Below are 14,546 nucleotides of genomic sequence, written 5' to 3' on the forward strand. Positions count from 1 at the left end.
CTGTCCAATGTTGGTGAGCTTGTGCAAATTGTAGCCTCTTTTTCCTATTTATAGGCGAGATGAGCGGTACCCGGTGGGGTCTTCTGCTGTTGTAGCCCATCCGCCTCAAGGTTGTGCGTGTTGTGGCTTCACAAATGCTTTGCTGCATACCTCTGGTTATTTCAGTCAACGTTGCTCTTCTATTAGCTTGAAGCAGTCGGCCCATTCTCCTCTGACCTCTTGCATCAACAAGGCATTTTTGCCCCCAGGACTGCCACATACTGGATGTTTTGACCTTTTCACACCATTCTTTGTAAACCCTAGAAATGGTTGTGTGTGAAAATCACAGTAACTGAGCGAAAATATTCAGATCGACCCCTCTAGCACCAACAACCATGCCATGCTTAAATGACCTTTCTTTCCCATTCTGACATTCAGTTTGGAGTTCAGGAGATTGTCTTGACCGGGACCACAACCCTAAATGCATTGAAGCAACTGCCATGTGATTGGTTGATTAGATAAATGCATTAATGAGAAATTGAACAGGCGTTCCTAATAATCCTTTAGGTGAGTGTATATCATTGGTTTATTATACCAGAATTGGTGTCATACGTTGTATATTTATATAGACGCAGCGGCTGGGACCTGCGGACTGAGATTACTATATCCAGAGGTTTACTATATCAGAATTTACTATAATGAGATTCTACTGTATTAAACTGTTTAATTAACCCTTTCCAATCATATGTCCAGTATTGGCCTTTTCCAGGATGGGCTCAATATCTGACATAGCTTGACTTAGGAATAATGGCTGCCGCTAGGAGGCACTGTTGCTGTAGAAAATTTGGCACAGTGCCAGCCTCTTCAGGTCAAAGTGTCGGATTTGATCGCCGCTGGCCCCATCTTCCACCGCTGCTTCAAGTAAACATTACATGGGGGCATTTGGACTTGTAGGGGCTGCTGCCGGGTCTGGTCTGGCACAAGGTCACCCTGTGTGGATCAAAGCCTGACACTTTGATCCATTCAGCGCCACGCTGTGCCACGTTATAATGGAATTCCACTGGTGAGTTGGCAAGGGGGCAGAACTACAGCTCCCCCCTGATGGCCGGTTGCCTCCTCACTCTAGTGTGAGGAAGCAGAGACCCCCGTTTACTCAAGGCTGTAGCACTTTGAGATTAGGGCGAGGATGATCACAAAAATGGATAGTAAAGGATTTAATATCTGCTGTGTTTTAATGGCCTTAGTTGTCCATTCTTTTCATTTTCTGTTATTTTGCTGCCTAGTTCTTTTGTATGAAAAAAGATGACATAATAATAAAACAAGAGGTCTGTTTTCTCTTTCTGTGCCTGATGTCAGTCATTGCTCTGCTGTGTCCTCTGGAAAGTAGAAGCCACCAGTCCCTCCACATCAGAGTTCCTGGTGGTCCTGATAGGTGATCTCGCCCTTCACCCCCAATAAGAAACCCCTCCCCTTCATCAGTGTCATTTCTTCCGCTTATAAATATTATGCGGCCTCTGCTGACTCACGATCGTTGGTGTGTAACGCTCTGCTGTCCATCTGATTGCGGGGGCGTCATATTTGGGAACACTATGAAGGAGGCATAATATTGGATGGCTCTATTATGGCGAGCACTGCCACATGAGAATTACAGTGTGAATCCCTCTAATGGGGCAATATTATGGGGCGCACTATGAGGGGACTGTTAAGGGGCACACTCTAATATGGCCATTGTACTGGGCAGCACTATAATGTGGGTGTTATAGTGGGCGGGAACATGATGGTGAAGTTATAACAGGGACACTTTGAGGACATTATTATAGATAGCATGATAACTGGGGCATTATCACACCTGTAAACAAGCCCCTACGCCAGCAATACTCAAAGAATGTATGCAATAGGCATATTAAAATAATTCAAAACACACATTATTATTATTATTTAGTATTTATATAGCTCTGGCATCTTTCACAGTGCTTTACAGAGTATATATAGTCTTGTCACTAACTGTAACTAACACTAATCCCTACTATAGTCAAATGACCATTGTAGTCTAGGACCAATTTTTAAGGGGAAGCTAATTAACTTATCTGTATGTTTTTAGGAAGTGGGAGGAAACCGGAGTACCCAGAGGAAACCCATACAGACAAGGAGAAACCATAAAAACTCCTTGCAGATGTTGCCCTGGCTGGTATTTGAACTGGGGGACCAGCGCTACAAGGCATAAGAGCTATACACTATGCCACGGTGCTGCCTACAGCTAGGTCTTGTCACCACTACTTTTACTTCATGTAAACATCTGAATATAAGTTATGCATCAATTCAGAGTATGGGAATAAGATGACTTGCATCAGTTGAATACATTTCTTCCAGTCCTACTCTCTGGTGTGGACGGACAAAGCAAGGTCACACAGAGCTACAGAAAATGCCAAGCCAACAGAGGTTGTGTGTCGCTGTCAGGGTTCTATTGATCTCGGCACTGGTAATAGATACGGGCGTTCCCAGGGCATGAGTAGTGTTGGGCGAACAGTGTTCGCCACTGTTCGGGTTCTGCAGAACATCACCCTGTTCGGGTGATGTTCGAGTTCGGCCGAACACCTGATGGTGTTCGGCCTTTTAAGTTCGGGTTCGCCCCGAACTACTGAATGGCCGCCGAACAGGGCCGAACAGGGCCCCTGTTCGGCCGAACAGGGCCCTGTTCGCCCGAACATGCCGCAATACGGCCCCCCTATGGGGTCACAGGCATAAGGGAGGAGCATGCCCCGATCGCGGGGGGGGGGGTCGGAAATTCCCCCCACCCCCTCCGCTAGCGCTCCCCCCTCTGCCCGCTTCCCCATAAAAAAAGTTTAAGGCAAGTTAAATAGTACTTGGTGGCTGGCCTGGCACTGGCAGTGGAGTGAGGAGGAGGAGGAGTCCGAGTAGCAGAGTGACGCGTTGAGGCCGGGCAGCAGGCGGTTCATCGGTAGTACCCTTGTGGTACTTCCGCCCTTTCTCTGACCTCACGTCCTCTGCATACGAGGGTACGCGTCACGCGTACCCTCGTATGCGTCATCACGTAGAGGACGTGAGGTCAGAGAAAGGGCGGAAGTACCACAAGGGTACTACCGCTGAACCGCCCACTGCCCGGCCTCAACGCGTCACTCTGCTACTCGGACTCCTCCTCCTCCTCACTCCACTGCCAGTGCCAGCCACCAAGTACTATTTAACTTGCCTTAAACTTTTTTTATGGGGAAGCGGGCAGAGGGGGGAGCGCTAGCGGAGGGGGTGGGGGGAATTTCCGACCCCCCCCCCCCGCGATCGGGGCATGCTCCCCCCTTATGCCTGCGACCCCATAGGGCCCCCAAAATGGGCATGTTCGGGGGTCCCATTGACTTCCATTGAGTTTGGTGTTCGGGCCGAACATGCCGAACATCTGGCCCATGTTCGGCCTGTTCGGCCCGAACCCGAACATCCAGGTGTTCGCCCAACACTAGACATGAGGTCTAAGTGAGCACGGGTTTTCACCAGCGCACCATGCAGGAATGATGGACCCTAACCCCTAATGGGTGGCGGACTACTTTGCTGCTTGGTGCTCATTAGGTCACAACCCCTAGGACTACCCCACCAGAGACAAGAAGAAAATAAGGGGTTACCTTGTCGATAAGAAAGGAGAATTATCACCAAACTACTATACAGAACTGAATGACAAGGACCACTAGCAATAGAGGGTACATAGGACAGCACGGGGACCACCCAACAACAGAGGAGTACATAGAAGGGCAGCACAGGGACCACCAGCAACAGAGGGGTAGATAGGACAGCACAGTGACCACCAGCAACAGAGGGGTAGATGGGGGAGAGTGAGAAAAAGGAAAAGGAGTGTGCACTGGATCCAAATAGTACACCTCAAAAATTCAAGTGATAAGAGGAAATTGTGTAACAATTGACAACTTAACCTCTACGGTATAAAGGACATTCCTGATGTAATCCAAGGTAAGAGAGTACAACGATAGGTTGGCACTAGATGCACAGACAGGCAGATCCAGGGGGTAGCAGGTGGACACTCTGTGCCTCCGGACAAGAAGACAACGCTGCAACCAGTAGAAAAGAAATTATGTATCCGGGCACCAGCCAGCAATAATGCTTAGATCACACCTTTATTGCATCCACCTGGAATTCCAAACAACGATATGTACAGTCGGCCTAACAGCCGTTTCGTAGGAGCACCTGCTTTTTCAGAGGCAACAATGACAGTAAATGGCATACAGAAAGTTTAAATACATTTGCATTTCATAGAGAATGGGCTTACCGCACTTCAACATCCGCCCCACCGCCGAGCGCACGCTTCCGTGTCTAGCGCCGCCCCGAGCCACTGATTCGCTTGCAGACTCTGTCGTCACCCTCTCGGGCTCGTCTCTCAGGCGCTGCCTGATTGGTTAGTCGGGGGTCAAGTGACTGGGTACTGGATGTTGAAGTGCGGTAAGCCCATTCTCTATGAAATGCAAATGTATTTAAACTTTCTGTATGCCATTTACTGTCATTGTTGCCTCTGAAGAAGCAGGTGCTCCTGCGAAACGGCTGTTAGGCCGACTGTACATATCGTTGTTTGGAATTCCAGGTGGATGCAATAAAGGTGTGATCTAAGCATTATTGCTGGCTGGTGCCCAGATACATAATTTCTTTTCTACTGGTTACATTCCTGATGTATTAGAAACAATATAGTCATATAAGTACAGTATATTAACCACTTTAGAGCCATGCATATTAAAATCTATGTCCTGTCTATGAATGCTACTGTAGTTTCTGACACATTGTAGATTTTTACTCCACAATTCTTATATTTTGACAGCTGACACCTTCTGGAATGAATGAGGAGCGATTTTGATTGGCTCCTGATCACTAGGATTGCATAATTATCACTTTTTCACTCTTAAAATCTTAATTTCCACCTCTATTTGGTACACCTGCAGTGTACCTAAAAAATAAATCATCTACATATTTTTGACATCTCTGCATAGAAAACATATGGAAGAATCTGTTTCTGAAAGTTTTACTGCTGCTATTTAAGATATTTTCTGTACATATTTTTGTTTGAAAAAAATCAGAAAATTATTTTTTTAAGCATATTATCTCTTTAAAACACAAGCAATCCCGATTTGTCTTGAAAAGAAAAAAACACAAGGTCGCATATGTTGGGATAGACTAGAAATTGCCCAAGATCTCTCAACTTAAGCAAAGGCATAGCAGAATTATGAATATTGGCTTGGTCCTGAAGTGGCTAAATACAGCAGTTTGAATCCCATCGCATAGGAAGTATAGAAGCCCAATTTAGGGGGCCTACTTCAAATTAGGGGGGGGGGGGGCATAGATGGAAACCCGCGGTCTTATGGGCTGCTGACCACCCATGAACGGGAAACTCTCCCTATATCCCCCTAAATGTATATTTCGATCTAAATGTTGACTATCCTAATAAGCCACATTACTTATGCAAATAGTGTTGCAATTTGTGTGCAGCTTGCATTGTATACCATTGTATGCAGCTCGCTGCATTTTATTGCTCAAGTTGCAAGCCTTGCAAAAGGAGCAATCACATGCAGCAATCTGCTCAGAAAATTCAGAACGATTAAATCATTGATCGTCTTCTGTTCTTATTCAATACAAAAAACTTGGTGTTCTCCTAAAAAATGGAATTGTTGGGAAAAGTAATGATTGTTTCAGGCAACAATAAAAGTGATAAGCTAGGGAACTGTTCAGGTACCCACTAGATACAATCATTTTGTCCAATTTCACAATTTCTATGTAATATTTATTTATTTATTTATTTATTGTATTTATAAAGAGCCAACATATTACGCAGCGCTGGACAATAAATAGGGATACATACAATATTTAGGGGTGACATACAGCAAAATGACAATACCTGAATACAAGAAAGATCAGATCATGCAGCACAGTATGAGTACAAGGTAATGCTTAGTCAGTCACTGGAGGGGAGCATGGAGATTAGGCAAGTTAGGTTCACTCAGATGCCTAGCATGGGTTCACAGTAATGGAAGTGCATGATCAGGTTGGACACAAAAGGAGGAGGACCCTGCCCAAAGGCTTACAATCTAAAGGGAGAGGTAGGGACACGAGAGGTAGGAGACCAGAGTTCAGCTGTGGGTTTAGAGCACTTGTGAGGAGTAGTAGACCAGAGTGAAAAGGTGAGTTTTGAGGGCTTTCTTGAAGATGTTGAAGGAGGGGGCTGCCCTAATGGGTGGAGGTAGGGAGTTCCATAGTGTTGGAGCAGCTCTTGAGAAGTCCTGGAGGCGTGCATGGGACTGGGTGATGCGGGGGGCGGTTAGGCGAAGTTCATTGGAAGAGCGGAGTGAGCGGCTTGGTGTGTACCTCTGAGTAAGATCGGAAATGTAGGTTGGACAGGTTTTGTGGACAGATTTGTAGGTCAGACACAGTATCTTGAATCTGATTCTGGACTGGATAGGAAGCCAGTGGAGGGATTCAAGGAGGGGATCCGCCATGGTGGAGCGATGGGAGCAGTGGATAATTCTGGCTGCTGCATTCATGATGGACTGCAGTGGGGCTGTTCGGGTCATAGGGAGACCAGACAGCAGGGCATTGCAGTAGTCAAGGTGGGAAATTATGAGGGCATGGATGAGGAGTTTGGTGGTGGCAGAGGTCAGGAAAGGGCGAATCTTACAGATGTTACGAAGGTGGAAGTTGCAGGACTTTGTGAGGTTTTGGATGTGGGGAGTGAAGGAGAGTGCGGAGTCCAGGGTGACACCCAGACAGCGGGCTTGAGAGGTAGGACGAATTGTAGTGTGGTTGACAGTGACATGCACATCTGGGAGGTTAAGGTTTATGGATGTCCGGGGTGGGAAGATCATAAATTCCGTTTTGTCTAGGTTTAGTTTCAGGAACCTAGCGGACAGTCTATCTAAAATTCAAAGTAAAATTCAAACTATATTTACTCAGTTTACCCATCTACTGCACAGATTTGGATTGAACAAAAAAGATTGTTTCATCATTAGTGGGCACCATAAATTATGCACCACAACGACGCAGCATTCCATTAAAAAGGGCTGTTTAGAAGCTGCAGTTTTCACAGTGAACACAAGGTGGCACAATCACAGGAAGTGATGTGCTAAGAAGTAGAGGTACTCAGAGGTGAAGTGGGCGGAAAAAAAGAGAAGACATTTGCTAGAACTGACAAAACAGGAGGAGGTAATGCGAGTTGTGACACTGTTCTCTCTCTTCCCTCTCAGCTAATTCCTAAGGGCTATGATCATATATTCATAACTGGTAAATACAAATATTTACACCTTGATCTCCACCTCTCCACTCCTCCTGCTGCCCCTCTTCATCCTCCTGCTCTATACCACATTCCCCCCATATTCTCTATTACCCCTCCTACTCGATCTCCATCATCCTGCTCTGAGCCCCCACCTTCTCCATACCTCCTCCTGCTCTGTGACCCCCCCTCCCCACCTTCACATTCAGTCATTCACCTGCTTTATAACCCCACCTTCACCATTCTCAAGCTCTGTACCCCCTACCATCTGGCAAAAATAGCTTTCACGTTTCTTCCATTCCTCCTCCTGCTCTTTGCCTTTCTCCCCCCTTCTCTGCTCCTCCTCCTGCTCTGTGCACTCATTTTCTCAATATCTCCTCCTGTTCGGTACCCCCACCTTCATTCCTTCTTCTGCTCTGTGACCCCTAATTTCTCCATTCCTCCTCCTGTTCTGTGCCCCCACATTATCCATTCCTCCTCCTGCTCTTTGCCCCCCCCCCCATCCTCACCCTGCTCTGTACCCCCACCTTCTCCATTCCTCCTCCTGTTCTGTACCCCACCTCCTGTTCTGTGACCCCCACCTTCTCCATTCCTCCTTCTGCTCTGTGCCCCCACATTATCCATTCCTCCTCCTGTTCTGTACCCCACCTCCTGCTTTGTGATCCCACCTTCACCATTCCTTCTCCTGCTCTGTACCCCATCTTCTTCATACCTTCTCCTGCTCTGTACCCCCACCTTCACCATTCCTCCTCCTGCTCTGTGCCCCCACATTATCCATTCCTTCTACTGCTCTGTACCCCATCTTCTTCATACCTTCTCCTGTTCTGTACCACCACCTTCTCCATTCCTCCTTCTGCTTTGTGATCCCACCTTCAGTCCTTCTGCTATATACCCCCACCTTCTCAATTCCCTGTCCTGCTCTGTACCTCTGCCTTCACCATTTCTCCTCCTGCTCTGTAACCTACCATCACCATTCATCCTCCTACGCTGTACCTCTGCCTTCACCATTCCTGCTTTGTGATCCCCACCTTCAGTCCTTCTGCCCTGTACCCCACCTTCTCAATTCCCTCTCCTGTTCTGTACCCCCCACCTTCACCATTCCTCCTCCTGCCCGGTACCCCCACCTTCTCAATTCCCTCTCGTGTTCTGTACCCCCCACCGTCACCATTCCTCCTCCTGCCCTGTACCTCCACCTTCTCAATTCCCTCTCTTGTTTTGTACCCTCCACCTTCACCACCATTTCTCCTCTTGCTCTATACCCCCACCTTCTCCATTCCTCTCCCTGCTCTGTGACCCTACCTACTCCATCCTTCTACTGCTCTGGATCCCTCCTACCTTCTCTCTTCCTCCTCCTGTTCTGCTGCCCCATCTTCAGTCCTTCATCTACTTTAAACCCCACCTTCACCATTCCTCCTCCTGCTCTATGTCTCACCTTCTCCATTGTTCAACCTGCTTTGTATCCCCCCCCCCCCCCCCCCCCCCACACACACACACCTTCTGCATTTCTCTTCCTGCTCTGTGCCCCTTCCCCCCACCTCCCACCACCTTCTTCATCCTCATCCTGCTCTGATACCCCTTCATTTCTTAATGTCCTCTCCTGTTCTGTACCCCTACCATCTCTATTCCTCATCCTGCTCTGTGCCCCCACCTTCTCCATCTTCCTCCTGCTTTGCCCCCCATCAACTCATAGTTACAAAACAGTAGACAAATGTTAAAATAACAGCAAAGCTTACTTATTTTGCCTCATAAAAAGTCTCAGAGAATTGGAAGGCAACAATAATCACACTGTGGTGCTTTATGTTTGTGTAGCAAACCTCACCTTATATCTCATTATTATTTTATAACCTCTTTTTTCAGTCTCTGATATTCACAAGCTGCATGTGTGAGAAAAATACCAAGGGCCTTATGATGCTCTCTGTCTCTTCCACATTGCAAATGGATCTCTGCCATTCACTTATCCAGGTCACTCCGGAATCCATGGTCCTCACTCCAGACCTTTAGTAACCTCTCTACTTCACAGTCCACTTTAAGCTGTTTACAGTGGCGTAGAAATAGGGTATGCAGAGGTTGGGACCATCTCGGGGCCCCTGGACCAGAGGAGCCCACTAGGGACCCTCCTTCATCCATCTCATTAGCATTGCATATTGGTGCTATGCTGGTAATGAATAGGGACGATCAATAAGATGCAAATTTTTCCAAAATTATGCAAATGTTTATGCAAATGTATTCAGTTTGAAAACGGACCAATCAATTTAAACCCAGGTTTAAATTGATTGGTCAATTTTCAAGCTGCATAAATATTTGCATAAATTTGCATCAACTGGAAAAAAAATTGCATATCTGTGATCATTCCTAGTAATGAACACCTCTATATGTGCATTGCATAATGGTAATCCTTAAAAAACTGTTTCTTTGCTCTGATTAACCTTCTCTAACACTGCAGCTTTCCTTGGTAGGTTGGCTGATTACACATGCTCTTATACCCTGACCTGGATCTGCTGGAATGGAATGCAATACCCAACCTCCTCTGAATGCTCACCAGCCTCAATACCAAAGTAAATTAGCAGTTGCTAGGGATAGTCAATGAGACGCTAATGCTTCTGGAGTGCATGCAAATGTATGCAGCTCAAAATTGGGCAAATCCAAATAATCAGCATGTGCATTTGATTAGACTGATTCTAAACTTGTATTATGATGAAATCATGTCATAATTACACAGAAAAAACAAACACTAGGGTTTAGAGGCCCGCGGTCGCACTCTTAAAAAAGACTGGTAGTGCAGGTGGCAGGGCCACTTGTAGTCAAAAATATCCCCCCCCCCCCTTCCCCGATAGGGGGAGGTAAACTTCGCACAAACTGAAATGCAGAGGAGCCCAGGATCGATAAAACTTAGTTAAAAGAAAACTAAAAGTAGAAAAAAGGAGTTGGAAAAGCAGTAGTGCACACCCACTAAAAAGCAAAAATGTATTACAAAAATTTTAAAATCTTAAAGGCATACAATACCGCACACAAAGAGAGTACAAGGCAGTGGGTGGCATGTACTCTCTGTGTTGCAGTATTGTATGCCTTCAAGAATTTAACATTTTTGTAATAAAGTATTGCTTTTTAGTGGATGTGCACTACTGCTTTTTCTCTTTTGCATAATACAGTGACTAGTTTTAGATAGTTGCACTCCACTGTATTAAGCCACATCCCGTGCATCAGTTGCTTTCCTCCACGAGAAAAAAGGAGTTGGCCTACCTCTCTAATGACACTAACAAAACCAGTATAAGGTAGAATATGTATTAGCACAGGCAACACATTTTGTGGGTGCAAACCCACTCCCTCAGACCAGTAAAAGTGCCGCTTTGTACAGCCAAAAAGCACAGGGTGCCTCTCTGCTTTTTGACTGTACAAAAGTGGCACTTTTATTGTTTTAATGTCATTGAAGAGGTAAGCCACCTGCTTTTTTTTCTACTTTTAGTTTGTTTTTAACTAAGCTTTATTGATCCTGGGTGCCTCTTCATCATGTGTTGTTCCATTTGAGACAGCACTCCTAAAACCATTTAAAATCATTAGTAGGGAACAGAGAGGTTGACCCCAATACACCATACAGGCAGCACATATGCCACTCACACAACGGCCATTATCCAGCAATTGATGCGTCTGAGTAGTGTCTGTATCATTCTGTGTATCAGATTCATATAAGATGTCAGGATGTCTAGTGGCTGGATAGTGTACTGGTTACTGACACAGGAGACCAGGGTTCGAATCTTGGCTCTTCCTGTTCAGTAAGCCAGCATCTAGTCAGTAAGGAGACCTTGGGCAAGATTCCCAACCACTGCTACTGCCTACTGAGCGCGCCCTAGTGGCTGCTGCTATGGCACTTTAAGTCCGCCAAAAGAGAAGTGCAATATAAATGTTATGTGTCTTGTCTTGTTTATTTATCCATGCAGGAGTGGCAGCATTTAGGACATTAGGGCTTCTCCTTGGACGCCATGATGGAAAACCATCCAACTCCTACAACACCGGGTGAGGCAAGACTTTTATTTCTTGTAAAGAAGAGAGCAGTGTGGAGGGTTCACCTAGATCCCCCATCATCTGATAAACACATACAGACAATGCATTAAGTCAGTGTGTGTGTTTCCTACAGATGGGACCAGTAACAGAAACCCAACAGAGGGATGTACAGGTCCTCTTTATTCCAAAGATTGTCCTCAGGAAGATCACACCATCCCCCACCATTATCAGGTAGGAGGACCTGAGGGTCTGGAGGTCACAATGTTTATACAGTACAAAAATAATGTTCTTTAACCTCCTTGCCAGTCCAATTCCCGCCGGCAAGGGGGCAGCGCAGCACTTTTTTTTAATTTTTATTTTTTTCAAATCATGTAGCGAGCCCAGGGCGGCGGCATACCCCCACTCACTCCGATTGCCTCCGGCGATCAGAGTAAGCAGGAAATCCCGTTCAGAACGGGATTTCCTGCAGGGCTTCCCCGGTCGCCATGGCGACGGGGCGGGATGACGTCATGGACGTCGGGACGTCAGAGGGAATCCCGATCCACCCCTCAGCGCTGCCTGGCACTGATTGGCAAGGCTGCGCAGGGGTCTGGGAGGGGGGGGCTGGCTCGGCGCGGCGGGTAGCGGTGAATCGGCGGGTAGCGGCGGCGATCGCGTACCACACGCAGCTAGCAAAGTGCTAGCTGCGTGTAGGGAACAAAAAATTATGCAAATCGGCCCAGCGGGGCCTGAGAAATCCTCCTGCGCAGGTTACCCCGAGCTGAGCTCGGGATAACCGGCAAGGAGGTTAAGATAGTCTGATTAATAGTACACATGCAAGTGGCATTTGGCCATCTCAACTAAGAATCCTGCGTGTATAGCTGCCCTCAGTATTGTTCAATGATCCAGCAAGCCTGATCTCTAAAACAACACTGACCAGAAAGCACATTGCTCTTCGGAGCAGTGCTTTTCAGCGCTGCTAGATTTGGGCGCAGCCGGCGCCTCCCATAGACTACAATAGGAATCACTCCTATTGCAGCGCTCAGTGAGTAACGTCGGCTCCGTCAGGAGACGGAGCCGAGGTTGCTTAAAAAACACAATAATTCGGTCTCCAGCAATCGCATTTCCTCACTATCCATGGCGGCCTGGAGAGGGAATAGTAATTAAAACGTCCCGGACTTGTGCAGAAGCAGGATCAGCCATATACCACTGTATCCTGCGCCCAAGTCTACCGGCGCCGATTTCAAATGTACTCATTGCTCTTACCCCACCTTCTGGAAGCTGCTCAATCGTGCTCCGCCCCATTGTCCCTCCTCCCCACTGCACTGAACACTATGCGCTTCTTGGCTACAGCTGAGAAGCGTGTTTGTACAGCGATCATTCACTGCAGTGTTATTCTAATGATTATTAAAGTGACACTGAAGCGAAAAAAAATATATGATATAATGAATTGGTTGTGTAATATGGATAATTAATATAATGTTAGTAACAAAGAATTTTTTTTATTTTCTGTTATATAGTTTTTTTTTCTAACATTGCATTATTCTCAAATATTTGCAGTTTACACACTATACTCAGCATTCTAAATGATTTCACAGAGCATGCTAATGACCTTTTAACCTTTCATCTGCAGAAAAAACTAAATACAGTGACAGACAGTTGAGATAATAAGCTTCAGAAGACAGAGCTCTCTGCGACTTTAAAAGTTGGAGAGGTCAGTGAAGCTCTTTTGCATAGATAACAACTGGAGTTTCTTAACTCTTCCTGTACTGGAAACAATATTAGACTTGTATCTGCTCCTAATGTTTTATTTCTTGGCTGTACTACACATACAAATCATTATATCATAAGTTTATTTTCACTTCAGATTCCCTTTAAGGGCCACACTGTTTACTCTTACAAGCCTATTAAATGTTCTTTTCTATAAATTTCTGTGTTCAGAGTGAAAAACACGTTATTGTGAAAGTTGAGATTAAAGAGGAAGAAGAGGAGGAGTCCTATAAGAGGAGTGGTGAGCAGTCTACAGAGGAGGGTGACATGATGAGGACAATTAAAGAGGAAAAAGAAGAGACCTATAAGATGTCTATGGAGGAGGGTGACATGAGGAGGACTACTAAAGAAGAAGAGACGTATATGAAGAGTGATTGCCAATCTATGGAGGAAAGTGAAATAATGCAGAAAAAAGATGAACAATCTTCACTCCATATTGGAACAGGTAATGAATAAACTGTAAATATATACATCGCATAATGTGTTTAAGTGAAAATAAACTGATGAGTTGAACAACTCCTACTCTTAAAAATGACTTTAAATATCCCAGGGTTTTTGTAACGATCGGTGTCAGCACACAGAGAGAATCTGATTATTGGTGATCTGCAGAATCACCGATAATCCAAGTATAACTAACCTCTGGACACCTTATAGTGTGAGTGTTTGGTGTAACAGTATGACTTTGAGCAATCCACCTGATGAGCAGGTGGCTTTTGGCAGTACAGGAGGTACTGCTATAGAGAGTACAGAAACCCTCCAGCAGCCTGAGACTCTCCAAAGGGTGGAGGCAGGCTAAAGGTAGGAAGGGCCAGAGAGTGAGTGACACCTGAAGGTGGATGTCACTGACTGATCTGGAGACTCTCTTTAGGGGAGAGAGATAGCTCTCGAGGTCGGGCAATCCAGGTCGGCAACACACGGACAGACAAAGTACAAAGACAGAAGGCTGATTCGGTATCCAAGGCAGGCAGGGTTTGGCAACAGAATATCAGATATGCGTGGTACCGAATCAGAGAGCAGAGGGATAGTCAGGAAAGCAACAGGTCATAACAAATATCAAACAATGCCTAGTTTTGGGTGTGAGGTCCGTGGTCTCTACACCCTGGAACTAGTCTGGAGTATAACAAAACGATAACACAGAGTTCCTAATCTTGGGTGTGAGGTCCGTGGTCTCAACCCCCTGGAACTAGTCTGAAGTATAACACAATGATAATACAGAGTCCCTAGTCTTGGGTGTGAGGTCCGTGGTCTCGACACCCTGGAACTAGTCTGAAGTATAACACAATAATAATACACTGTCCCTAGTCTTGGGTGTGAGGTCCATGGTCTCGACACCCTGGAACTAGTCTGAAGTATAACACAATAATACACAGAGGTAATCTGGCTCAGTGTGAATTCCCAGGTCCTCCTGGTTCTAACACACTGTTGGATCTGACTAAGGTCTGAGTGCTTCCACATAAGTGTTTGCAATGGCAGACAACCAGCAACTGGCAAGCAACCTGAATATATAGTTGCAGGACTCTGCCGCCCCGCCCGAGCCACTCAGCCAATCAGGAGT

The 14,546-nt window shown here is 46.0% G+C and overlaps 1 protein-coding gene across 1 annotated transcript in view; it reads left to right on the top strand.

The window, feature by feature from the left end:
• Positions 1–14,546, top strand: part of LOC137536870 (zinc finger protein 850-like) — a 56,440-nt gene that overhangs the window by 18,577 nt on the left and 23,317 nt on the right. Inside the window, exons 8-10 of the mRNA XM_068259054.1 lie at positions 55–110; positions 11,376–11,473; positions 13,163–13,436. Of these exons, the coding sequence (XP_068115155.1) occupies positions 55–110; positions 11,376–11,473; positions 13,163–13,436 (428 nt within the window). The remainder of the gene's footprint in view (positions 1–54; positions 111–11,375; positions 11,474–13,162; positions 13,437–14,546) is intronic.

The sequence above is a fragment of the Hyperolius riggenbachi genome, chromosome 10, assembly GCF_040937935.1.
Source record: "Hyperolius riggenbachi isolate aHypRig1 chromosome 10, aHypRig1.pri, whole genome shotgun sequence".
NCBI classification, from domain to species: domain Eukaryota; kingdom Metazoa; phylum Chordata; class Amphibia; order Anura; family Hyperoliidae; genus Hyperolius; species Hyperolius riggenbachi.